The sequence below is a fragment of the Mus musculus genome, chromosome 3 (assembly GCF_000001635.26).
Source record: "Mus musculus strain C57BL/6J chromosome 3, GRCm38.p6 C57BL/6J".
Taxonomy (NCBI): Eukaryota; Metazoa; Chordata; class Mammalia; order Rodentia; family Muridae; genus Mus; species Mus musculus.
In genome coordinates this window covers 79,859,293-79,887,269 of record NC_000069.6, presented here as the reverse complement: position 1 = coordinate 79,887,269, position 27,977 = coordinate 79,859,293, and the positions used below count along the sequence as shown (strand labels likewise).

Here is a 27,977-nt window from a genome sequence, read left to right as displayed (position 1 = left end):
GGAAAAATGACGCTACTGCTGCTGCTGCTGTCCAAATGGGAAACATGGGTGGGGAAAATAATTCAGAGAGAGTGGGGGAAAGGAGAAAACGATCCCAAATCCCCAGCAGCTGCAAATAAGAAGCAAGTGAATCTGTTACCTTGGATGAACTCTAATTTCCTGCTCACAGATGGCAGGGTCCTGTTGAGACCCAGGATCCTGTCCAGGTGGAAGGCGAACACTTCACTCATGTCCAGCGGCTGCTTGAGAAGCCCACAGGGGCTAGGCCCGCAGCCAGGCACAGAGCCTGAGGTGCTCCCTTCCAACACCAGCAAGCGGGTACCACTCTTAGAGATAGGTAGGATGCTAGCCACCTCACTATCAGCCAGGAGGCGCATTCTGCGGATGTCTTCTTTGCTCAGCCATGAGGGGGCGCTCTCGCTATAAATCCTAATGTTGCTCTCTCGGGCCCTAGGCTGCTGCAAGTTTGAACCTCTAGTTCTGACTCCAGGACCACGCAGCACCCTCCAGGGTCGTTCACCAACCTTGGTTAGGTAACCCTGAACATAGCCAGGTACTTCAGCATCTGCTGCCCGTGCAGCTTCCTGCTGTATAAGGGATGGTCTAACCAGCACCTCCTGATCAGGGGCTGCAGATGCCACCGCATACTTCTTCCTGCGCTTGGGTTTCACCGTGCCACGGATATTCGCAGGCTTGCTGCGCTTGGAGCGTAGAGTAATGTACACCACGTTGGGCTGCAAAGTGCTTCCATTGCCCTGCAACTCTGGAGGGGCCAGGGTACCATCCAGGGGAATCTCAGAGAAGGGTACCTTGAAGATGTCGTGACCGTTGGGTGGTCCCCTGTCAGTCGCCTGCCCATGCTGAAAGGAACCTCTGCCCACCTGGCTCACCAGAAAGCCCAGGTAGATGGCACAGGCAGTGCCCAGCAGGAGGTTCCGTCTGGTCCTGGGACGCCGACTACTCCAAAGTTTACACACTCGTGGGGCGCACAGAGAGCAGACAAACCAGTTTACGAGCTGCCCCGGCTTGTCTGGACAGGTCATTTCTCTGCCGCTTCCACATGCTGAACTGAGTTTAAAGTCTGCAGCTGGCTCCGGGTGACATGATTCATGGCTTCCTGAATCCAGCCGTCCAGTCCGCTTCGCTATCTAAGTGGTCTCCAACAGGCAGAGAGGTAAAAGAGAAGGGTCGCTGCTGCGGGTTCTGGGAACGCTTTGTGAACTGGCCACCGCAAGCCTTTTAAACTCCTATCAGCCTTTCCCAGGAGAAAGGAGGGCTGACTCTGGGAATGAATGGAAACAAGAGTTGACTGAATCACTAACTCAACCCATTTCAGTTCCTCTACAAGAGGAAAGAGGCGAGTAACCCTTTCCTTCCACAAATTCTACCAAGTTTGGTGTAAAGTTTAAAATGCGGAAGCAAGATAGGTGTGTGAGTCTGATTTTACTTTAAAGTAATGAAGACAAGCTGCAAAGAGCGTTTGCTAGCTCACAGTTAAAGCCACTACATCTGAGAAGCAAAACTCTTAAAAGTCATCAACCAGGATCCCCTGCAGACCCCCTTTTTGTGATTCAGAAATAAGAAAAGAAATAAATACTTTTTAAGATTTTTATAGACACCCTAACTTTTGTAAGATATATATTACAAAAATATCAAGTAGTGAGTTCATATTTAAACATATTCTCTTAACTAATGTTCCACATTGTTTTCACAATATATTCCATATCTAAAATTGTTATTTAACTACCCCTTGATGTTTATATAGCTTGAAAAGGGTGAGTTCTCTCTCTCTCTCTCTCTCTCTCTCTCTCTCTCTCTCTCTCTCTCACACACACACACACACACACACACACACACACACACAACTTTTTATTCCTTTTCTTTCCACTAAAGAGAGCAAAAATGAAAGAAAAGAATATCTAGGTTTTTTGGTGGGTTTTTTTTTGTTGTTTTTTTTTTTGTTGTTGTTTTTTTTGCCTTTTTCTTCACATTTTTAAATAGAGGGAAAAAGTTGTTTAAGAAGAAAAACAAAACTTTACTTACACAGCTGGCCCCACGCTTAGCTCCAGGAAGAATGGAATTCCTGACTCTAATGCACAGAACTTTGAAAGGCTGAGGCACGTAAGGAGAACATATTTCATGGCCAAGGGTGTTCCACCTTTCAAACATCTCGGCTCAGCCTTAAAAGCTGCCGCCTTCTAACAGCGGAGCAAAATGATTTGTAAACTGGCTGCTGCGCCGTTTTCAGACACGTGAGGTTCTTTTTAAAGATGACTAAAAAAATAAAAAATAAAATTTAATTTTGAATTTCTCCAAACACAGCTCAGACCCAGTTTTCATTCAAACAACTTTCTGCTCCTTTCAGCCCCTGGGAGCCCCCTAGTGTCTCATTTGCTAAGCGACACAGAAATGGCAGCCTTGGGAAGCTGAAGTGATCTGAAGTGTTTTGCTGGAGTTGGCGGAGACCCTGTTGCCAAATAAATACCTTAGAAAAATGAGGAGTGCCCACTGACCCCTGCCTGACCCCACGGAGTTGGGAAGGGGAAACTGGACGCCAGAGTCCAGGGCCTGCAACTTACCTTACATCTGGGCTGTTTGCAGACTAACTCTTGTCTCCCACCAGTTCTCGATGGGGGTAAAACGGCCAGGAAAGGTAGACAAAGCTAAGAAGGGGGTCACTGGAAATGAGTAGAGAAACGGAAGCGTGAGATAAGAGTGGGGTGTAGGGAGATGAGAAGGTTCTTGCAGCATGCAAATGAACACAGCAACAGCCCTCAGAAGGCAGCCTGGACCCCTTCTGATTGGAGGTCTTCTGAAAACAGGTTAGTGATTGGCCTGGGTCATTTGCATGTCCTGGCACAAAGGCAGGATCAGATGACCTTGGGGTCTCACTGGGCTTACTTGTCTCTGCTTCCACAGCAAACAGAATCAAACAAGAAGCCACCAATGGGATAGGGACGATTACCCCCTTTTTAGAGAAAAGGCTGTGATGTGGTGGGAAATGAAAATAATAGAATATGATGCTGTATAATCCTTAAAATATCGTGTTACAATGCCAAAAAAAAAAGCAAAGATTTTCCCATTCTCAAACTATTCTTCCTCTTTAAAAGTTATGATACATCATGAAAAGAGACAAATCAGAGATGGACAGGAACCTTAAAGTTCTGACTGGCTTTGACTAAACTTAATGAGAATTCGGGCACTGAAGTCATTTTCTTTATGCTCCAAAACTCTTAAAGCAAACTCTATGAACATGAATTTGTTTTCTAGAAAGTATCTCAGAAGTTTCTGAGATGGGACAATGGCAGAACTGCTTTTTTGTTTGTTTGGTTGGTTGGTTTGGCTTGGTTTTTTCGAGACAGGATTTCTCTGTGTAGCTCTGGCTGTCCTGGAACTCTTTGTAGACCAGACTGGCCTCAAACTCAGAAATCCACCTGCCTCTGCCTCCCGAGCGCTGGGATTAAAGGTGCGCGCCACCACGCCCGGCTCAGAACTGCTTTTTATAGCTATCTTGTACTTTACGCATATTCAAAAGATTAATTGACCTAAGTAAGCCTTTACAAAGGAAAGCCCTGAGCTGAGGTGTGGCTTGCTGATAGAGCACTAGTTTAGCATGTGGGAGCTCTTAAAGTCCTATTTTTGACAACATAAAATATTAAATTAAAAACTCATAGATAAACATTTGGCAGAAGCCTCTTCCAGACGTTTTAAAGGCAACTTTAGGGGGCACCTAGGAAGCAGAAGGTTGTGTGGGCTCATAAATCCAGCTGATTCCTCTCTTACCTGAAAAGAATGTTCCTTATAAGGAAAGATTCAGTTCATTATTCCCCTCCTTCCATCACAATGGGGACTAACAGGAGCTAAGCCGTGTGGTCAGCAAAGGATAAGTCAGAAACGTGGCTCTGCCCCTCAATTACTGTGGTGCAGACTGGAACCGGTCTCATCTTCAGTATTGAGGAGTCCACATCCAAGAGTCAGACAACAGCACTCGCCCTGAGGGCTCCCCCTTGTGGTTAAAGGAGTCAGCATGGATGGAAGGACCTTCTGGAAGAGTTGGTGATGTGTTTGTCTTTCTCGCCTCCTGTCCACACCTTACTGAGTTTCTCAAAGAACCGTCTACTGAAACCGGTCATGCCAAGGAAAAGCCATTACTGTAGACTTGGGGACAAGCATAAGAAATTATTTATGTTGTGAAAATAAAATCAGTACATCAGACGAGGCTCCTTCGATGTAATCAGAGAACAGTTAGTATATCATTACTTCCACTGCCATTCAAACCTATGCTGAGGCCTTATTACCATCTTCAACCCCCTTGGCTACAACTCCAGGTGGGATCTAGGTCTCTTCTTTCTACACTGGGGTTGCACTGGGAGGAGGTTTAAAGTTTATCAGTTATTGTTAGTCCTAGATGTTTCTGCATAACTTATCAAAATGTTTGATTCTGTATCGTAGTCAAATCTTTTCATTTCACAGTGGAATCATACTCCCTCTGCAGAAGCTACCTTGGCCTCTCAAAAAGCATGTACCCACAATTCCAGCACTCTGGAGGCTGAAGAATATTAGAGGGCAGCTTGGGCTACATAGCAAGAAGTTATCTCAAATCCAACACACACACACACACACACACACACACACACACACACACACGAAAAACTACTAAAACAGAAAAGCAAGGTGACCCATGGTGTTTGTTTGCTTGTTTGTGTGTTTCCTGTATAATAAATCCATTCTGGGCTTTTCTACCTCCTCACCGAATGCTAAGCCTGGCTCCAGGTAACCCAGTGTTCGATAGACTAGGGGGAGAGCAGAAAATCTCCCCTTTGAAACTATTGTGAATCTACTGAGCAGGTCCCTGGGCATGGGGTATATGTGCCCTCCAAGGAGCATCTTACAATCTCTTCAAAGGGGCCAATATCACAGCATCTCTCCAGCTGGCTATTGATGTCTCCTCAGACTCTGAAATCCATCATTCCACCATTACACACTAGTCATTACACTTCACCTCTCCTAATTGTTCTCTCAAGCAGCATGTCAGATGACCAGCAAACTGGCTTCCTTAGCCCTGTCTCATAAGGGATGTGATTCAACAGTCTCCATCAGCACCCTTGGTCTACATGGTAAATTCCCTTCATGTGGTGACCCACACTTCATCTCAGAATGCCCATTCTTGGATATGTAACATGTAACAAGCAAGGGTCAACAAAGAAAAGGGAAGAGTTAGTGAGTGAACTTTCAGTGAGAGTCCCTATAAATTATTTTGCCAATAGCTTTCAGAAGGTTGGGGAGTTTGAGTCCACAGGGCACACAGTGGTACTCCTGACAGGATGCACCACTTCACTGGAAGCTCAATTCAACTGCAGCCTTTCTCCTGCTTGCCACATGGGAATTCCTCATGTGTGTGCTGACTGCTTGCCACGTGGGAATTCCTCATGTGTGTGCTGATTGTTTTCACTCCAGGCCTGGATAGTGCCAAGCTGCCCTGCTAGGAAACTGAAGTACTCTCAACTTCATAATCCTTGAAATACCGTGATACAGGTGCATTCTTGGTAATAAGGAATATGGTTTTACCTAGATTTTGGTTTGGCTTTTGTGTTTCTTTTTTATGTCTTTGTTATTGCTGTTGCTATTTGGTTGGTGGTGATCTTGTCATTATTTTGAGGCAGGGTCTAGCCTAGAGTTCACAGCAGTCCTCCTGCCTCAGATTCACAAATGCTAACATTCCAAGTGTGGCCCACTTTACCAGCTTGCAACTGTTTAGATAGCACTGTGTGTTTTAGTTTTTCCTTGAGCTGTGTGCAGAGAGTCCCACTTCTTACACTGTTTTGTAGAAACCCACAGACATCCATGTAGCATGAGAAGTTTCCTCACAGAAACCATCTCTACAGAGCTCCATGTCTACCCTGACTTGCAGTGGAGGGAGCACTTCAGGAGAACCTATCTCCTCAGAGATGTCCTAATAAATCCCTGGCCAGACACTCATTGTCACAGCTTGCAGGTGCTCCTACATAAGCAAGAGATACAGTAGCCATATTCCCAAGAGATGTCTCATGGTATTAAATGTGTTCTTGATCTGTGACCAAAACTGATTAAGAGCAAAAGGATGCTCCTGGCCCCGGTAAAGAAATGTCTTGCCACAATCCATTTAGCCTAACTTCGCTAGAAAGGTGGTGTCATTTCTTTAAAGCTGTGTGTTAGAATGGTCCTGTTGAATTACCAAAAAATGTTTGCATGAACAGACCATACCATAACACATCAAATCCTTGCCAGCCATCAGACATCATGGCACGTGCCTTTAAAACCAGCAATTGGGAGGCAGAAGCAGGGGGTCTCTGTGAGTTCAAAGCCAGCCTGGTCTGCAAAGCAAATCGTAGAACAGCCAGAAATATATAGGAAGACCCTGTCTCAACCCTCAGAAAATATATAGCAGCCAATTTAACTTAAGTTTAAAGAAAGAAGGATGTATAAGGTTGTTATTTCACCTCTTAATCATTTGGTGTTTTGTGAATATTAGAATAATTCACATTTGCTTCAATTGACATTGAGATTTTTAATTTATTTTTAGATCTATTTACTGTGTATGAACATTATGCCTGTATGTATGTTGTGCACCGTGTGTGTGTGTGTGTGTGTGTGTGTGTGTGTGTGTGTGTGTGTGTAGTGCCCTTGGAGGTCAGGAGACAGTGTCAGTCAGATCTTCTGGAACTGAGGTTACAGATGGCTGTGAGTGACCATGTGGGTGCTGGAAATTGAGCTTGGGTCCCATACAAGGGCAGCTATGCTGTCTGATGAGTCAATCCTCTGGCTTCATCAGGGGAAAAAAATCTGGAAAATTAACTGAAGACTATGTAAGCTATTACCAAAATATGCAGAGAATCTAGACAACTAAATGCTTCTACTTCAGAAATGGACAATAAGTCCTTAGTGTGTGGCCTTGACCCCTGCCAACACACCACTTGTGGGGAAGAATAAGTGGCTGCGTACTGGACCCAGGATACCCACAGCCTGCATCAATGTACATAAGTAAAGATTGCTCAAAACTGGCTCAACGCTTGGGCCCCTAGCAAGAAATTAGACCAGAACTGTAAATCATCTCCCCTTACCTCAAGCACAGTTTATACAACAGAAAATAAGCTATGCGACTGTATTTGAAGAAAGGAAGACCTCTTAGCTATGCTAGATTAAATTTAGCACACTAGAAATGCTTCAGAATTATAAATAAACATGATACATAGGAGGCAAATGAGGGAGAAAAGTGAGATTTCTCATTCATTTAAAGCTGGTGGTTTTGAGAGTTTATATGCCACCATCTATGATTCAAATATGTGCAGCATATCTGATATGTGGGTGTATAGCTTCACATACATGTGTTATGAACTGATCAAAAACCTAGATTAGGAAGGACAGCCTGGGATAATATCACAATCCCTGCCCATCCAACCATTCTCAGCCCTGAAGCTCTAATAGATTCATGGTAACTTTAGGAAGATCCTGCTTGAGGTACCTTCGAGTATTCTGAGATAGAATGAGAAATAAGCAACACATTTGAGTCTCTAGCTGAGGAGATGTGACACAGGGTCTGATGGCACCTTGCTCTCTCCAGGGCTGTTCAGGCCCATGGTGAGTAGGTGGAGCATAGCAGGACAGCATCCATGGGGTGAACCATGTTATACATGGAGACAGGAGCAGTGACAGGTGCAGCGGCGACGTGCCCTTAAGCTGCTTCACGGACAGGAAACAGGCACAAACAAGGCTTACGTGTAGTAACCAGAACTGACAGGCTTATAAGCCTATGAGTGACAAGCCTTGACACCCCTGAGACACAATTAAGAGCTTTATTGAGGGTGCTGCTGGGCTTATCTCAAGCAAGAGAGCGACAGCCAGCAATTCAAGTCATTCCTGCTGAAGAGTGCTTGGCGGAACCCACAGACCGAAAGAAGTTGGCCCCTGGAATCGGAATCAGTACAGGGCACACCCAGACAACAAATTCTCAGCACAAAGGAGATTTATTGCCCTGGAGGGGCAAACAAGGCAGGGAGACTGCAAAGCAGCAGGCGGCGGTGGCGGCAGCAGCGGTGGCAGCAGCAGCAAACCCAAACAAGAAAAGCAAGAGAAGCAAGAGAGGGTATTTGTGCAGGAGTGGCTTTTTTAGGAGAAAAGGGGGAATACTGGGTTAGAATGAACTGGCAAACCCTGAGTGGGCAAACTAACCAAATAGTGAATTTTGATCATTGGATCAAATAATGTATTTTGTCTCAGGAATGAATTGGTGAGCAAATAAGGGGATAGACCTCAGAGGCTAGCTTTAGGAATGTGATGGGTTTTAGCAAGGGAGAGAAGAGGTAAAAGGGCAAAACCTGATTGCCTTACAATGTTTGCCATGGTCAGGCCTGTGTTTGCCACACTTTGTCTGGTTAGAACCCCTTTATAGGCTACTAAACCATTTAGCATTTACAAAACTGCTGAATGGTGGTCCAAAACCAGGGTTTCTGGAGAATGCATAAATTTCTAGGGTGTTTGACCTGGTTAGGGTTTGTTGTTGTTGTTGTTGTTGTTGTTGTTGTTGCTAACTAGAGACAAACTAGAGAAAATTGGAAAGAGAGAACCTCGGGGAAGAAACTGCTTCCAGCAGATTGGCCTGCTGGAGCATTTTGTTGGCTAATGATTGACATGAGAGCCCCAGCCCCACTGTAGGCACTGCCTCCCTAGGGCAAGTGGTCCTTGCACCTATAAGCAAGCCGAGCAAGTCAGGTGGAACACAGTAACTAATGTTCCTCCATAGTCTCTGCTCCAATTCCCACCTCTAGGCCCCTCCTTGAGCTCCAGCCCCATGTCCCTCACTTGGACTGTAACCCTTTCCTCCCCAGGTTGCTTTTCGTACTTTTCACAGCAGTAGAGAGCAAACTGAGACAACTTTTACTTGGCTCAATAGTATCTCGGTAAGTGTTGGGTAAATGAATTAATGATTGAAAAAATTAAGATAACAAAGCACGGCTCCTTGCCCCACGCATCTCAAATCACTGCCATGGCCCCACAGCATCAGCTACACCTGGAAGTTTCCTACAAGAGCAACCCCTTGGCTGTAGCGCCAGAACTACCAAATTGGATACTCTGGATGGAAGTGCCAGTGTCTGAATTGACACAGGGAATCCAAACATTGAGAACCGCTGTCCTTGATGAGACTCCACAAGCAAGGAAGCAGGACGAGAAGGGAAGAAGAAGGTGCTGGAGGAGGAAGGACCAATAACACCAAAAGCTGTGAGAAGATTCAAACTCACAGTCACCTTGGCAGTTTTATCTATGGTTGCTCTACGCTGCCCCCTCCTGAGGGCTCAGTTTCCTTCCTGCCCCTTCAGTCACTGAATCCACAGAAGTAAAATAAGTTAATATCTTAGTCTGCCTAGCCACTCAACATCACTTCCCCAGCCCTATGGGTTCAGCCTCTTTCTCTAAGCAAGGTTATAACATGTAGCTAGGAAATACTGTCTTCAAAATTCAGCCTATCGGTTTATAAAGTTTATGCATATGGTTTTTCATACATCGTCATGCATGGCTCAATCACAGTGGGAAAAAAATCAGAGAAAGATCACAATTCACCATCTACAGGATGAAAACCAAGAACAGACATGGTTGGGTGCGGTCAGGCTAGCTAAGGGAAGCATCCAGAAGAAAACAGCCCCATACTAACTGACAGCCTTCTATACTAAAATTACCCTGCTTCCCACGGAAGCTCAAGGCCCATGCTCACATAACTTGTAGAGCAACTAAAATGTAGAAACCTAAAAGCCTTTTCTCAGAAGCCTGGAGTCTGTTCTGAAATTAAAAAAGGAATGGGTGCACGAGGTACAGAAGAGCACTAAATGTCTTCCGAAGAATGAGTGGTCTTTTCCTGAGTACAACTCACCTTCGCTGCTCCTCCACAGGAGAGAATGCACAACGGACTTCAGTCCTTTAGAGAACGGAGCCATCCTTGACTGCAGTAATCACCAGCTCAGAGGCAATTCCTTGTTTCATTTTTGCACTAATTGCTTACAACGTGGAAGTAGGCAATAGAGTTTATGATTGCCAATTTGCATTTCATTAGGTGAGGTTGAAGAATCTGTAAGCAAAAATTCTTACTTCAGCTAGGTGCTTTGGGCAAGAGCTTGAATTCTACTGTTCCCTCACCTGAAAATGTAGGACAGTTTTATGTCGTTCACGGGACGGTTCTAAAACTAGACCTTGCATGTAAAGCACTTACCACAGTGATTGGAAGCATGTTAGCTTGTTCACTCTTCCCGCTTCCTGCAATAGCTAAACTTTCTACATAGATGGTAAGGAGACAGGCATAGCTAAAGCCCATGATCAGTGCACGATTTCAGGTTCATGATACGGTTGTCAGAAGTTACTCATGTAACACATTACCTAGAAGTCGCTTCATGATTATACCCTATAATCAGGAGTATATTTTCCATGCTGCTTTGGATTCAATTCATGGGTGATTTTTGCCTTTTAAAATTATAAGTAATTAGTGGTAATCTGCACAGGTACAGTTAGTGCCTTGGCAATATAATTGAAATCAGAAAGCTTTGTCACAAAAAGATTAAGTGTGAATCAGAAAGTATAGCATTTTCTTCCTGGTAATTTGCTGCTTTTAAGCTAAATAGGACACACCTCTCCCACGCCTCTGGTAATACAGAACAGGGGCTGGAGAGACAGCGTGGGCAGGCATAAAGACCTGAGTTCAGATTCCCAGTACCCACCTAAAACTCCAGGTGCTGCAGCACATGCATGTAACCCCACCACTATAGGGTCAGAGACAGGAGGATTCCTGGAACTCTCTGGCCAGTCTTTGTAGCTAGTCAGTGTATTTCAGGCTCAGTGAGAGGCCACCTCTCAAAAGGTAGAGATGTGACTTTGGAAGTTACCTGATGTGAATATTTTTAAAAAATTGTTTTATTTACTTTATCAGTAAGAACCATTTGGCTATATTTCTGCATGTGTAGCTTTGTTCCTGACAAAGATGCTAGAGCCCTAAAAGTGTAATTATGGATGGTTGAGGTATAACCACGTGGGTTCTGGGAAACAAACTCAGGTCCTCTGCAAGAGCAAATAGCATGTAGTGAGCCACCTCTCCAGCCCAGTACCACATGGCCTTTCCTTGCTTCTCTTTGCGTGCTTACTTGGCATTTCTGTAATTAAAAATAATAATCATTGCTGTAATTAAATTTTTAATTGTATTCTAGATCCAATATTATAGCATATATTGATTTGAATCTACTAAAAATAACTTTAAATTTATAAATATATATAACCAACCCCCTGAAAGCACTGGCACCCAAACAGCAAGCAGTGCAGAGCATTGAGCCCTGACAGAGGGACTGTCGTGAGCCAACCTAACCTCTACCTTGGAACTTTCCTAAAGGCATTTTCCAAATTATGGTGGAGGTGCAGAGAATCCAAGAAGCAAGCAACAGTCTCATAGGTCTGAAGAGAATCCAGTGAGGATGCTGTGCTGATCAGCTGTTTGTCAACTTGACCCATCGTGGAAGAAAGAATCGAAGCTGAGAAATTCCTCCATCAGATTGGCCTGTTGGAAAGTCTACGCAGCATTTTCTTGGTTAGGGATTGAAGTGGGAAGGCCCAGCCTACTGTGGGTAGTGCCACCTCTGGGAAGGTGGTTCTGGGTGTATAAGAAGGTGGAACAAACCATGGAGACCCAGCCTGTAACCATTGTTCCTCCAAGGTCTGTGCTTCATTCAAGGTCCTGCCTTCAGGTCCCTGCATTGAACGTCTGCCCCGACTTCTCTCTGTGTTGAACTGTGAGCTGTAAGATGAAATAAACTCTTTCCTCCTCAAGTTGCTTTTGGTCGTGGAGTTTTATCCCAGCAATAGAGAAGCAACTAGGACAGATGTCTATGGACCTTTGGCCCGAGGTGCAAACTACTCGAGAGGAAGGAACCTGAGAGCAAACCTGAAGCTTACACACACATTTTCCCTCAACTTTCCCTTTAAACTCCACTCTTCTTGTGTGCAAGGCAAGCTTCAAAGGGCTGTCACAGACCACAGCAGCCAGATGGATCTAATCCAGGGATTTCAACAGGTGAGCAACACTACTGAATCCAGAGCCTGGGATTCAAAGTGGAAGGCGCTTGTTACAGCCAGGCACTGGGGAAGAGGCACACCTTAAAACTAATGGTCAATTAATTAATGATCAATTATCAATTAATGATTAATTGATAATTAATTAATGACCACATAATGGTAGTTGTCAACATCAAAGTAAGTCTGGCATAACAAAAGTTATTAGCAAGCCCCTATTGGATGAAGTCATTCAATGAAACTCTTCAAGAAACAACACATTAGAATGGGCAAATCATGTAGAGCCGTTATGTCTTACCTCTCCTAATCTGAAAACTGATTGAAACATTAAAACCTACTGAAAACAAAGATCAGACATCCAAAATGAACGGAACTGAAGAAAAGAAAGAAGGCTACCAGCTTTTCCTGAGCTCATACTGTTGGAGTGACATTTGCCTGAGTTGATTTTGAAGCATCAGACACCTTGAAGGCTTATGTCACTTCCTGTGCCTGAATAAACACCTCCATTACAAGACCTTCCATGTACTGAGCTGCTGCCATGCCTAGTTTATGCCATTTATAGAGCAGCAACCTGATCCAGAGAATGGTGAATTTTGGTACGTACTGCCTGTGGTGGTTTGAATAGAAATGGCCCCCATTAGTCCATAGGAGTGGCACTATTAGAAGATGTAGGCTTTTTGAGGAACTGTGTCTCTGGGGATGGGCTTTGCAGTTTCCGAAGCTGAAGCCAAGACAAGTTGCTCACTGTCTCCACTGCCTGCCAATCAAGATGTAGAACTCTCAGCTACCTCTCTAGCACCATGTCTGCCTGCATACCACCATGCTTCCCACCATGAAGACAATGGACCAAGCCTCTGAAACTGTAAGCAGCCCCAATTAAATGTTTTCCTTTATACAAGATGCCATGGTCATGGTGTGTGTTCACAGCAGCAATAAAAACTCTAAGACACTGCCTGAGCAAGTAACCATTTGCTTCCCTGAACAGGGCAGAGCTGTGACTGACTGTCAGTGGTCATCTCCACAAAGGCACCTCAGTGTATCATATCAAAGATATCTGGCTGACATCTCCCTAGTTCTAGAAAATAATTATGGAGCATGAAGTTTGAAAATGGTGTCCCTCTTCATATTTGCCCAAAGTTTGTTTGGATTGTACAGTGGAAGAGACAGGATGACTGCCAATCACACTGTGAGCCAGTGGAGTCCTGCAATTTTTAAGATGAGTTGTCATCAGAACATTAGACATTTTAGAAAGTCAGTTGTGTACTGTACATAAGATTAAAAAAAAAACAATGTGAAGAAGGTTCCTTGTAGTATGCCCATCAAAATTCAAAGAATAGGGCATTCTCCTAAACTCTATCATAAAAAGCTGTTTGTGAGTCTTGCCTGTAGCTTGTCCCACATGGAGAGGCATGAGGAATACTTAGGGTGGCCTTGCTCTGTTTACAACTGTAAATTGTAAAGCCTGGGGATGTTCAGCACACTCTGAATGCATGAGTGATCAAGCTGCTCCTCACTTATGTTAACGTTTAAGCAGCATAGTGTGTCATGTCTATAATATAATCCCCCCAAAAGCTGTTTTATTATCTCTAAACCTAAAATATGGCATCCTGATGCAATTATTGTAACTGTTCAGTGTGTTCCCTGGTGTGCTCAGGGGGGGCTCATGAACTTGTCCACCTTTGTTGGAATTAGAAGAGTCTGCACAGGTGATGAGCAGCAAGGAGAACCCATTGGCCGCGTCCTATTGCATCATCTTCACCTGGAAGGTTACAACTCTGCATACGATCAAGTGATATTACTTCTTGACTGATTCCCAAATGGAATTCTATTTTAGTTGGTGTTTTAAAGTAATGTGAAGCTACAACTAAAACTATAATTACTCTGAGGTAACTTTAAAAAAAAGCAAAGATTTAGAGATGCATATCATCTCTTTATAGCACCCAATAGTGTATCTTTTCAGTGTGTTTAACATGGGTGATTATTTTTGCCTCCTCTGAATAGTAATATTTATTAAATATAAAAGTGGGTAGTGGGGTTAAGATTTTTTTTTAAGATTTTTCACTTAATATTACATTTTCTTATGAAATTTCTTAGTTTTTTCTCTATAAAATAGAGAATAAGAATTTAACAAGATAGGTCTACTGATGTCTTGGACTTTAAAACAGTAATTAATGCATAAAAAGAAAATATAGCAACATATGAGTAAAAAATGAGAACAGAGAATTCACACAGAATATTCAAACTAAGAGTAAAATAAAAAGGACATTATTAATTCAAAAAAAATTTTAAAGCCAGGTGTGGTGGCACACACCTTTCATCCCAGCACTAGGGAACCAGAGTCAGGAGGATTTTTATGAATTCAAGGCCAGCCTGGTCTACAAAGCAAGTTCCAGGACAGCCAGGACTGCTACACACACAAAAGAAAATTTTTTTAATCTGAAATTAAATTTGGGGGCTAGTTTTAAAAGTCTAAGTTTACAAAGCAAAATATAAGATTTATATAATTAAATCAAGTTCTGTAGAAAGTATGAAAACTGTTACAAATAAATTGGAAAAAAATCACAGATGAATTGGATATAGTAAAAGATTCAAGATGTGATCAGATATAGATGAGCAGAAATGACAACCAAAAGAGGACAGAGATTGTTCAAACTGACAAGAGGTATCACTCCAAGGAGTGCATAATATCACTGGACTCGGAACAAGGCTCACCGTAGAGGAAGATTTCAAAGTCAACTGACTAAAACCCAGAATGGACACAGTTGAAAGGGAAACAGCTAAGTTGTCCCACAGGAAGCTGAAATCGGAAAATGGAAAAGTCACAAAAGCATCAGAGACTTAACAGATCTGGCAACAAAGCATATTTAAAGTGCAAAACTAAAGAACACTGGGAAAGGGAGACTAAATAACTTTTGTAGAGACAATTGCCAATACTTATTCAGGTTCAAGAAAGTCTATAAACCCCAAGAAGAATAAACACAAACATATATTTTATTTAAGAAGGAAACAATATATTTGGATAATCGAGATGTAGTTGAAGTTTTATAGAGAATGGAAGCAGTTTGAAAGGTGAACTATACTTAACTCATGGATTTTATAAAGGAAATAAGTCGAGGATTCTGCAAACATGTAACCCAAGAGAAGCCAGACAGAACTCAGTCACAGTCAGACAGGAGATGGCCCCAGTCACACAGGATATGGTCAGTCTCACAGGACACAGCCACAGTAACACAGGATATGGCCCCAATCACACAGGACATGGTCACAGTCAGGTAGGGCATGATCACAGTCACAAATGACATGGTCACAGTCACACAGGACATGATCACAGTCACAAAGGACATGATCACAGTCACACAGGGCATGGTCACAGTCACAAAGGACATGGTCACAGTCACACAGGACATGATCACAGTCACAAAGGACATGATCACAGTCACACAGGGCATGGTCACAGTCACAAAGGACATGGTCACAGTCACACAGGACATGGCCCCAGTCACACAGGATATGGTCACAGTCTCACAGGACACAGCCCCAGTAACACAGCACATGGTCACAGTCAGACAGGACATGGCCCCAGTCACACAGGATATGGCCCCAATCACACAGGACATGGTCACAGTCAGGCAGGGCATGATCACAGTCACAAAGGACATTGTCATAGTCACACAGGGGATGGTCACAGTCACACAAGACTGGCCATAGTCAGACAGGAGCCGACCACAGTCAGAGCTCCTAGGTACAAACTAAGTGATCTCTTAACTGCACAAAACTTCCTGTCACTTGACTTTGTTGTTATGTCCGCAGAACTATCAGACCATGCTGTCACATTAGAGATAAACCATGTTTAAAATACTTTCTGTTGACCTAACGTAATGGAGGTGAGAAGGAATGTGGAGTCACATGTTCAGGGTCACACAGTGTTAGAAATCTGTCTAGGACTGGACTTCAAGAACTTCTTATACCCAAGACTGTTCATCTAATTCCATTCTCTTCAGGCCTGTGAGCACAGGACCACTGTTCTTCTCCTCTTCGTGAGACCTGCAATTATTTCAGTGGCAACCTACATAACACCTACCCCGGTGCTCTACCTCCTGAAAGAATCTTGACTACAGAAGTGAAAGGAACTGAGAACTTCCCTGAGGGGGCCATCTAACTTCATCTGCCTGATGTCCTCCTCTTTTATTCTGGAAACAGAACCCCCAACAGCCTGGAATGAGAGGATACCCGCACAATTCATCCTCGACAGACCTAGATCTCCTTCATTGTTACGTCTGTTGAGCCACAGCAAAGGCCATGGCCCAACCTTGGATAACTTGATTTCTTTATGGAACTTCTAATGGGAATAACTGCTCTCTAGTCATCCAACCATGCAGGGAGCTCATCGTGTCAACCATCTAAGAACAGAAAGCAGCATTCAGAAAGGAAAATACCCGAATGTGGTGGCATATATCTTTAATCCCACACTCAGGTGGCAGAGGTAGGGGGATCTCTGAGTCCGAGGCCTCTGTGAGGTCTAAATCGGGACAGCTGGGGCTATATAGAGAGATCTAGTCTCAACAAACAAACAAAACAAGCATGAAACTAGAGAATGATGAAGCCTAAAAAAACAACCTCAGGCTCCATTCCACTGCCTTTCTGTATTAATATAAGCCAATGGGCCGCCCCTAATAACTCAATATACAGTTATAGTAGATTAAAACCCAAAAGTTCTTGGCTGGTGTGGATTTGAACTTAGAGCTTTAATCTTTTCAAGCTGAGCCCTTGAAATGTGGAATGAGCTGAGTGAACATGAGGTGGAGACAGTGTGACTTCCCACCCCCATCTTCTCTTGATGTATAATATACTTGGTGTGTATTGTAGTGGCTTGAATAATGCCACCTGGAAAAGCATTTCCAGGCAGGGCATTGTGGTTCACACCTAAAATCCTAGCTCTTAAAAATCAGAGAGAGGAGAATTGCCATGAGTTTAAGGCCAAAATGAACTACATGGTCAGTTTGAGGTCAGCCTGCTCTACAATGAGACCATCTTAGTTTGGGTTACTATTGTTGTGATAAAACACCGTGACTAAGAGCAAGTTGAAAAGAAAAGGATTTATTTGGCTTGTGCTTCCACATCATAGTCCAGAACTGAAGGAAGTCAGGACAGGACTCAAACAGGGCAGGAAGCTGGATGCTAGAGCTGATGTAGAGGCCATGTAGAAATGCTTGCTCCCCATGGATTGCTCAGCTTACTTTCTTATAGAACCCAAGACCACCAGCCTAGAGATGACTCCACCCACAATAGGCTGGGTCCTCTTACATCAATTACTAATTTAAAAAAATACTCTACAGTCTTGCCTGCAGGTCCATCTTATTGAATTTTTTAAATTGGGGTCCCTTCCTCTTAGATGACTCTAGCTTGTGTCAAGTTGACACAAAATTAGTGAGCACACAGACCTTGTCTCAAAATAAAGTTATATCTGTCCCCACCCCTACCCCAGGACTTTACAATGTAGCCTTATTACAAAACTGGGGCAGGCATATAAGATGAAGTCATAAGGGATTAAGGTGGATTCCAAATCCAGTGTCCAGTATCCTTATTAAAAGGTCAGGGACACATGGAGACATAAGTAAAGTCGTGTGACAGTATAGGAGGAGATTGGAGTGAGATAGCTACAGGGCCACTGAGTATTGCTCCAAGTACCACAGCTGAGAAGAGGCAAGGAAGAGTTTTCAGAGGACCTACCAAGAGCATAGCCCTGCCAGTATGGTCATTTCAGATCTGAGCCGCCAGAAATGTGACAAACTAAATGTCAGTTGTTTTTAAACGACACAGTTCATGGTCATTTGTTATAGCAGCCCCACAAAATGAAACCATGCAGCAACAAGGCAGAGGCTTAAGCTGGCCCTTGTCACTGGGGTTTTAAAAAATAATAATAATAAAATAAGCAGGTCCTCCAACGTGTTCCTCCTTCCTTTAGACTGAAGAAAAAATGCTGGAGAAAGATCTACTCACAGGAAGAAGACAGCATCCCCAGCACACAAGCAAGAGGCAGACAGCTCTGACAAGTATTTAGTATGGATGACCTCATTTCAGTAGAAGAGCAAAAAGATAATAATGAGAATACTTACAAGAATATCCCAAAATATACTACAGATTTTTAAGTTGACATACAACATAAACAGCATCAGTTCAAAACTTTAATAAGCTGTTAATCTTATTGATTAGTTGCCTGAAACCATGCTAATACTTATCTGGCATATTTTGGCTGTATATTCTTTGATAAAAATTTTACATATTAATTATTTTGATATTTTAGCTAAAGATGATAGAAAAAAGTAATCTAGTTTTAAAAGTTTGTTTAAAAAAATAACATTAAATAAGAACTTAAAAGACAGTTGACTGCAGATGTCACTGCTACAACTTGTTCTGACTTCTATTTCAGAAGATTTTCTTTGCCTAGGACTAAGCAAGCCCACAGAGAATTCTGGCTCTGTGATACAGCCGAATATGAGAGCAGACATACACACACACACACACACACACACACACACATGTACACACACACACACACACACACACACACACACGTACACACATACACACAAACAGATTTGTTACTATAGTACAAATTTTTAGTACATATCTTTCTCCTTGGGTCAAATTAAAGGGCCACATACTAGTTTAGTCCCACTAACAGCTTTTCTTGGTGGCCAGGCAAGTTTAGAATAGTGTTATTGGCTCGTGTTCATCATGCCCTCCACCTAGACACTCCACTAAGCCCTAGAAGGAGTAACCTCTAGGTCAGGAGGGCCACCCATACACCAAACTCAAAAGTACGGTGTAACTAACTATGGAGCATATGAAGCCATCTCTCTCTCTCTCTCTGTCTCTCTCTCTCTCCTCTCTCCTCTCTCTCTCTCTCTCTCTCTCTCTCTCTCTCTCTCTCTCTCTCTCTCTCTCTCTCTCTCTCTCTCTCGTGTGATTTATTTTATGTGTGTAAGCATTTTCCCTGAATGTATCTATGTGTACCATGTGCATGCCTGGTGCCAACAGATTCCAGAAGAGGGTGTCAAACCCCCTAGAACTGAAGCTACAGATGGCCATGAGGCATCTGTGGATGCTGGAAGTTGGGCCTGAGTCCCGTAGAAGAGCAGCCAAATACTTGTAAGCACCCACCAATCACTCCAGCCCATGTCTGTAATGCCCTTGGGCTTTCCCTTGCCTGAAAGCTGTTTTCATTCCCTTTAATCACAAAGTAGCTGCCAGAAGTGACATATATTAAATGTATCCCTTTTCATGTTCAGATAAAACAAAGATTATAAACATTCTCCAAGCACCAAACAAGATTCTGAGCTTTGAGCAGAACTCAGTCACCACAGATAGAAGTACCAGGCAGGCATCCACCTTAGCTGCATGGCCTCTACTAAACTAATAAAACCTATAAATTGTTTTGAATTGTCCCTGGGGTTGGCTATGGCCAACCCCACAAATACCCAATGGAAATTTTTAGAATAGCAACTGGGTCAGCAAACAAGATATCTTCAATAATTACTTTAGCTTTTCTTGTCTCTTGATCACATAAAACCAAGAGAGTCCAGAGTCAGAGTTTCTGCTGACCCAAGGCTCCTGCATACTTAGTAGTTAGTTGAATGAGTGATTCAATAAAAGAATGATCAATTATCCTCCAAAATACACTCATCACCAACTGTCCCTGTACACCTTGGAGCACAAGACACTTGCAACGAGATTTAACTGGCATCTGATTGTTCAGCCCCACATTGCAGAGGTTTAATTTTATCTATTATTTCCTGGGTCTTTCCACTTGATTTCAACACATTACTGATTATTTTTAGGACTGCCATTAGCACAGACTTCAATTGCTGTCCTGTTTTTCCCCTAGGCAGTGAAGCAGTTGCCATGGAAACAGAATCCAGTGCTTCTCTGTCTGGAGCCTCACATCAATGCAACTTAATGAGAGGAAGGAAGATACTAACATCCTACCTGTATTTTATGTCTCAGGATCTATTATCCAAAAAAAAAAGATGCAAGCTCTGTTGGGGGAGGCAATTCTGATGGTGCATACGGGTGACACCTGTCCAAGTAGATGTGTCAGTGTTCTCCTCTGGAATTAATGCTTTAGCTTAAGATTCAGAAAGATTTCAATGCTTGGGTTAGCTATAGATGCAAAGTCATGAGGTAGAGGATATTGAAAAATTGGAGGAAAGTGAATTTTAACTACTGTTGCTTAACAACAGAGTCATGGAGGAGAAGCCTTTCTCGGAGAGCCAGGCATTACGATATGGGGATGAGGAGTCTCCCCACAGATCCACCCTACAAAACACTGGGATATAAACACTCTTTCAGGTTGACTAGCCAAGGAAGAGGGAGTCCTAAGCCACGGATGAGACAGCACCCGTCCGTCCTGGGAGACTCTGGAGTGGAGGCCGTGCTTTGATAGGAGCTTCATGCTCTCAGCACCTGAGCAGAAGGCACTGCTGTTAGTGAGCTGTGGGGACAATGGCAGCACCTGCAGGTCAGAATAAATGATGCAGCACTAGATGCTGATTGGTTTGTTTGAGACAATGTAGAACTGACTCATAGGAAGGCTTACCGAGGACCAGGCTCTAAACTGAGGCCCATCTTCATGAACGATTCAGTTCGACCTCTTTAGCATATAGGATGAATATATGCATATGATACAGAATATTTCAGTTGACCTCTTTAGCATATAGAATGAATATATATATATGATATAGAATATACCTATATAACAGCCATAATGAGAAAAGCCCCCTCAAGTCACCAGAGAAGGGGTCCTGAATCCCTGAAACTGGCAAGAAGCAATGAGCTAAAAGATGAGACGAAGCCAGGTCACCATCGGGGCTGGAATGGGGCCAGTAAGCAGACCAGTGAAGCAGAAAGGGCAGCAGTGAGGCGGTAAGGATGGGAGTCAGGGTCCTGGTGAGTGGTTTATCTTGCAGTATCTTTCTGTTAGTGATATTTTAAAGTGAGTAAGCAAAATAACTTCTTTTTAAAATTATGTTTGTTTAGTTTGCAATCATGGTCCTATCAAAGGGGAAGAGGGAAGATGAGGAGAGAGAGAGAATCCCAGACATTGTGAATCACGTCCATAATCTCAGCACTGACAACTGTTGTGATTTTTAAAGTCAGCCTAGGCTAAACAGTGGGTTCTAGGACAGCTAGACTGTCTCAAAATGCTACCCATCACCACCTCACTCCATCCCCACCAAATCTCTCTCCTGTATCCTAACCGTATCTATCCAGTCTCAAGACTTTCCAATAGCACAGCCTAGGAAAGTCAGGTCAATACTATCAATGCCGTCATCTCCACATACCACCAAGTTTGGAAATGTCATTTCTGTCAAAATATGTCCAGGCTTCCTAACACTGAATACTGCTATGACAAAGTCAGACTATAGAGCCCATTTTTTTTTTGACTCACTAGTATTCAAAGTTATCAGTCTTACCTGTAGAGCCCTTGATGGAGTTGTGTTTCCCATTTTCTTCATCCTGGGCTCATTTCCAAGTGACTGGGAGTTCATGTTGTACTTTTTGTAATTCAGACAGAATAAACTGCTCTCCCTCTCCCTGGCTCCTAGTTATCTATACTGCCTATGCCATCCTTGCCCAGCTCCATGGCCTTCCCCAGGCCTAGCCTTGCTTTCTCCCCTATTCTTGTTTTGACAAACCTGTTCCTTGCCCTAGAAGAACCATGCTTGCATGCCTGATGGGGATCATCATTTAAAAAAAAAATAAACCAGCATTGGAGTATGGCTTTCAGTGGCAGGGATGTGAAGACCAGGAGTTAAAGGCCACCTGGAACTACATAAGAAGACTCTAACTAAAAAATAATAATAATATTACAAACAAATAAAAGCAGACTGTAAAGGAGTCGATAATGAAAGCTAGAAAACAACTTTGTGCCAAGAAAATAATTCAGACTCACATAAGAGCTTGTCCCAGGGAGGTCACCATAAAATTGATAAAGCTAAGACACATGGTGACTGACATAGCTTAAAAGTCAAGGTAGGAGGAGAGGAGGTCAAGGGTAGAGAGCTTAGTCTGAACAATGACTTCAACGTGCACAGGGTATTTCAAAAAACTAGTATTGTGCCAAGCTCGATTCCAAAGCACAATTCCCTCCCTCCCCCAGTAGCACGACACGCCAAGTCCACAGATGAGGAACTGAACGCACAGTTCCTGTTAACGACTTGGGCAACGTTCCTTGCTGTGGTCATTAACTAGGAGGGCACTTACACAGAAGTGGGGAGGTTTAGGAGCAGTGTTCAGAGCTTAGCTTTAGACATTTTAAAGTCTGGAGACTAGTCATTACCCACCATGCCAGGCCCACCCCTCCTGCTAGCCAGTATCTGTCCAGAGAAATGCCATGCAGGGCTTTTACCAATCTGGCACTTGGGCCTCTGTAAATTAGTTCTCCACCAGAGCTAGGATCCAAAGGAAAAATGGCCATTTGCCAAGTCTATTCTGATTTCTGTAGTGTAAATATCTATACTATTTCCCATTTCAAAGCACTGATTGATTTTGATCAATGAGGGGATTGCTGCGTGTTCTCCATCCATGCTGGGCTGTACCACTCGCTGACTCGGGCATTTAGAATAACTTAAAAGTCCCAGCAAATATCCAGCTATGAAAATTCAAGGCTGCCAAGTGGGAAGGAGAATTTATGGTTGTTGCTGTGCCCAAAGTAGTTATGAAAATAATTTAGACTTGGACTGGAGATTGCATTATAGATTATAAAGAATAAACAGATTAAATTCAAGGATGTGGACCAACAGGGGCTGGGGTAGCAGCTGATTCTCAGCTCTGACAGAGGGTGGAGGTGCAGACAACTGTGTCATAAATCTCAAGATTTCAAAGACAGACTAATCCATCAGAAGAAGCCCCGGAAGTAGGTGGAAGAAGAAATGCAGGCATGATCAAAAGAGGTGTCAGAGGTCTCCAGTGGGAGGCAACATCCGTGTCCTTGTGTCCTGCATTTTTTCAAGTAAATCCTCTAAGCCACCAACTGCAGAACTCTAGTGGGCAATTAAAATAACTCTCTCAAACAAAAAGTCCAGTGGCCAGATGTGGAATATCCCATCTTCCAGATGATCAGGAGGGTTCCAGACATACGAAAAACCAAAAAGCAAGAAACAAACAAAAATAATAACAAAAGCAGGCTATTGCCATTGTTCTTAGTAGCCCACAAGAACTTGGTGGTAAGTCTCTATTGCTGGAGACTTCACACACTTTCGTCACAGCTTGTGGTGAAACAAATTGGTACTGACCTGGAGGCTTATGATTGACTAGAGTTTTCAGTGCTGAAAGATGCGATGCAGGCTGCTGAGGGAGAAAAGTCACCAACAATTTTGCACTGCTGTGAACCCTGAGAGCTACAGTAACAACCAGCCTGGCAAGAGATGCTTACTGGAGTGATAGTGCCATGAATAGTATTGGGATAACCAGACACTTTCTGATCAGACTAAGGCCTGTCCCAGAGGAATGAATGAAAATCTCTACTGCAAAACTTGCCAAAACCCCATCACTGGGGAGGTTATAGAGAGAACCTGTTACTATTATTCTGCTAAATAGGCAGAATATCAGATGATCTTATAAATCCTTAGCCTTGTGCCCTTAGATTAAAACAGCTCTCAGCCTCATCAGAGAGTCTCTTTTTGCAATGGGCATCAATTAACAGAGAGACTCAAAACTGGAGAAAGTAAAAAGAAGAAGTGCCTGTAGAGTAGTCAACCCTAAATAAGACATCTGTGTCACACCCTGGCCTGACCCTGACAAGGGTTAGGAGCGTTATAAAATAGAGTAGATATATATTTAGAGCCAGAAGTGAGAGGGAGAACTGCCGTGACATAAGGAGTTCTTCACACAACAGGAAAGTTGCACTCATGAACAGACAGGTCTACATGCACTAGACCTGCATACAATCAAGCCTGCCAGTATTTCCTCGGAGATGAGACAGGGCTCTAAGAGAACCCACCCACTACTATAGTATATATTGGCAATCTGAGGTCTCTCATGATCCATTAGATATTCGAATCCCATGCACACTGGGCAGCACTAATTGAACACAATGTCTCAAGAAAAAGAGGAGAAAGGAAAGAAGGAAGATGACACGAGGTTGCAAGGGGAATAAGGGGAGGTGTTCCCGGGGAGTTAAGGGTGGGAAGGTAAGAGGTGGGTTTGATCAAAATACGTTGTATATGTATGTGAAATCCTTGAGGAATAACTTTTTAAACTCTTTTTCAGTATCGTATGACTGAATGGGTACAGAAAACAGGAGCTCTTTAAACCTACACCTGTGGTATATGTATCACTCACAAATATCAAAGGAAAACAAGAGATCAAGGTATCTTAAGAATATGTAATGTGTATATCCACTTAAGAATAAGTAGAGCTGAATGTCTGGATGGCAATGGATGAAAGGGACATACAATGATGACATGGCCCTAGAGAAAGGGTCCGTAGGTGAGAACTAATGCAGAGACCTGAGAGTTCAAAGGCAAGCTAAGCATGACAGGCAAGCATTCAGAGTCCCACACCACCACTGAGAAGACTGACATCACCCTAAAGTGCATATCATGACATCTTAGGTACTAGAACCTTGACAACCAGACTCACAGACACATGCAATAGAAAGCAGGATTCAGGTGGGTTAAGCTACCTCTGATGAAGGGCACCCACTACCCCAGCAGCCTGGAACTTCAGCATGTTTATGAGGTACTTCATAGGAAGAAAGGTTAGTTGTTGGAGGTCTTTGTAGTCTAGGAGTCCAAGAAATAAACATCAGGAAGAAGCCACAGTTGCTAGTGTTTGCACACACTGGGCAGTCAAACTCCTACTCCAACACTCGAGGAAAGTTTAGCATTCCTCTTGATGGAAAATGGCTGAAGTGTCCTCACCACTGAGCCTGAATACCATGGTGGGTAGAGGTAACAGACTCCTGCAAATTGTTCACTGATCTTCCTCCACATATACACCAATATTCTCGTGCGCACGCACGTGTGCACACACACACACAATATAAACAAATCAAAAACTAATTCAGAACACATATAAGCAGATAATAAAGGCATAACCAAGCATGTAGAAGTAAAGATGTGACAGTGACATTGGTAACAGTGATAAATCAGAGACAGAAAGGGGAAAAGGCCAAAATGAGAATAATCCTCACATTTGAGGGTATGGGGAGGAAGGGAGAAATTGAAGAAGATTCCTCTATTTCTAACTAGAGTGCTCCAGTCAACAGAGCCACTTAGGGAGACAAGACTCTAGGAAGGAAATGATGGGGAGAAAATGTGTGTTCATCAGAACTCTTGATTAGAAATGGGAGAAAACAACTGACTTAGGCAGAAAATTAGTTACTGCTGCTCAGAATCCAGGAAAGAATTTTACCAACAACAAAAAAAGAAAATGATGTAGCACACTATGGTAGGAATAGTGGGTCTTCTCAGATTGTTATGCTCCCTCTATGATAATAGTATCTCCCTACTTCCCGTTTGGGTACAGCTATGTATGACCTACTCAACACCAAAGAAGTAATCTATGATGAGTCTGGACAGAATAGCCCATACTTTTGGCCAAAGTAGTTGGCTTGAAAGTGTTCATGTGACCTAACCTACATGATCAGAAGTCTTTATTCACTTTCTCCATTAGCTTTCTCTCTAGAGGCTTTGTCTTTGGGAAGGAGAAAAGACTAGAGCAGCTTGCTGCCATCATCCACATCACCCTAGACAAAACCTAGCCCCATAAAGGCTGATTGAAACTAATTCAAAAGTTGTATCAAGAGGAAGAAGTAGAGACTCGAGGGATGGCTCAGTGGTTACAAGCACTGGCTGCTCTTCCAGAGGACACAGGATCAGTTCCCAGAACCCACATGGAGACTTAAAACCACCCATTCCACAGGATCTAATGTCTTCTTCTGCCTTCAGTGGGCACCAGGAATGCACATGATACACAAGCATACATCAGGCAGATTAGTCATACAATTAGCAATAAAATAAGTAAATATAAAAATAGAAAAGGGAACTGGATTGAAAGAGAAGCTAGTTCTGAAGTGTCAGGCACCAAAAGGACTGATGAAGGCAACCATCTCTCCGATCATGTTAGGTACTTAGATTTTATTGCCAGGCACATAGGAAAGTAAGTTTGCTTACCTCATAGAGTAGTCATCCAAAACATAAAGTACAAAATTCTGAACTAATGCTTGCTGAATGGTAGCCCAAGGACAAACGAGATTCAGAGACTGGGTTGTCACTGGCTGCTCCTCTGTTTCTTTGCAACTCTTGGCTCTAGATTCAGACTTCGCTGCCACTGCAGATACCGCCGTAGTCTCACTTCTCACCTTGTTATCGAGGAGGAACTATCTTTATTCTCTCCAGTCTATTGAAAGGTTGCAATTGTCCCACTTTACACCACAAAATAAATTGATCACTTTAATTATATTTTTAAATAATTGCCTCAGCTCAGACCAAGCTGATACCCTCAAACTAATCACATGGGACCAGAGACATGGGCTCCTGGAAGAAGTGACAATAGTCAATTACACACTAAGAATATGAAGCAGGGTGGTGCTAAGAATTATTCACATCCTGTTCCTAGAAGATGGGTGAACACAGCCAGATATGTCACAGAAGGAAAGATGACATATTTAAGGTTACTGAATTTGAGGTCATGTGGAGTCAAAAGAAATCAAGGAAATGTGTCCCATTGAAATTATTGCTCAAATCCGTAAAAGACAATGTATTCGTTTGGTTTTGATAAAACAAGTTGTCTTGACTACTACTACTGTCTTAGTTAGGGTTACTATTGCTGCAGTGAAACGCCATGACCAAAGGGAACGTGGGGAGGAAAGGGTTTATTTAGCTCACACTTCCTCGCCACTTTTCATCCTAGAAGGGAGCCAGGAAGGAATCTCAAACAGGACAGGAACCGAGTAGCAGGAACTGGTGTGGAGATCAAGAAGGAAGGTTGCTTACTGGCTTGCTCCTCCTGGCTTGCTGCAGCCACTTTCTCACAGAACCCAGAACCATCAGCCTAGGGATGGCCCCACACACAATGAGCTGGGCTTTCCCCTATTAAATATTAATTAAGAAAATGCCCTACAAGCTTGCAAACAGCCCAATCCTATGACGGCGTTTTCCTAACTGGGCTTCCCTCTCAGATGATTTTGCTTATGTCAAGATGACATAAACTCTGCAGCACAGCCATAAATTTCAAAGTCCCTCCATAATTGTACTCCTAGATTGCCTACATCTATATTTGTTAAATAACAACAGCCCTTTAAATGGTTGTGTGTTGCGACAGAATAGACAGTGTGAATTACGGAAAAAGGATTGAATTCGCAAATGGAAATTTAGTTTTCTTCAAGAGAGGCTTACTCAGGGAAACTAATCAAGGGCAAACTACATGCCCAGCAGGTGACAGCCAACAGGAAACAGGATCTGGGGGAGGGGGAGGGTTCCTTGTCATTCTGCCATGTCGGGGTTCTTCTTTTTTAATTTTTTAATGTATCTATTTTATTTATATATTTTCTTCCCTCTTTTTACCCTCCAGGTCCTTTGTGTCTGTAGCATGGCTTCCCCTTTAGTGTGTTTATGGGAGTCCTGAGTGTGCGAATGAAATGAGCCCCAGTCTTTTGCCACTTCTCTTGGGCTCATTTCCTTCTGTTAGTTTCGTCTGATGTGTTTCTTTCATCTCTTATCTGATTATTACCCCTTAGAAGTCTGCTTGTTTCCTAATGAGAGGCAGAAGGTCTGGATCTGGGTGAGAAGGAGCTGAGAGGAGCAGAAGGAGGAAAATACCATAATCTGGACATATAATGTGAGGAGAAAAAATCTATTTCCAATAAAAGGAATAAAATTTAAATGGTTGAG

The 27,977-nt window shown here is 43.1% G+C and overlaps 1 protein-coding gene and 1 long non-coding RNA gene across 4 annotated transcripts in view; one reads left to right on the top strand and one right to left on the bottom strand.

Annotated features, from left to right (window-relative positions):
• Positions 1–2,786, bottom strand: part of Gask1b (golgi associated kinase 1B) — a 61,795-nt gene extending 59,009 nt beyond the window's left edge. The window contains exons 1-2 of one of the 3 annotated variants that reach the window (XM_006501984.4): positions 2,580–2,786; positions 140–1,282 (exon numbers count right to left, since the gene is read on the bottom strand). In XM_006501984.4, the coding sequence (XP_006502047.1) occupies positions 140–1,043 (904 nt within the window). In that variant the 5' untranslated portion in view covers positions 1,044–1,282; positions 2,580–2,786. Of the gene's footprint in view, positions 1–139; positions 1,341–2,043; positions 2,275–2,579 lie in introns of those variants that run through there. The other 2 variants (XM_006501985.2, NM_133187.3) reach the window with 2 other exon arrangements.
• Gm36569 lies at positions 464–27,977 on the top strand. Its single transcript, XR_375740.1, has 3 exons — positions 464–1,174; positions 24,352–24,451; positions 27,824–27,977. It is a non-coding gene; the product is annotated as a predicted gene, 36569 (long non-coding RNA).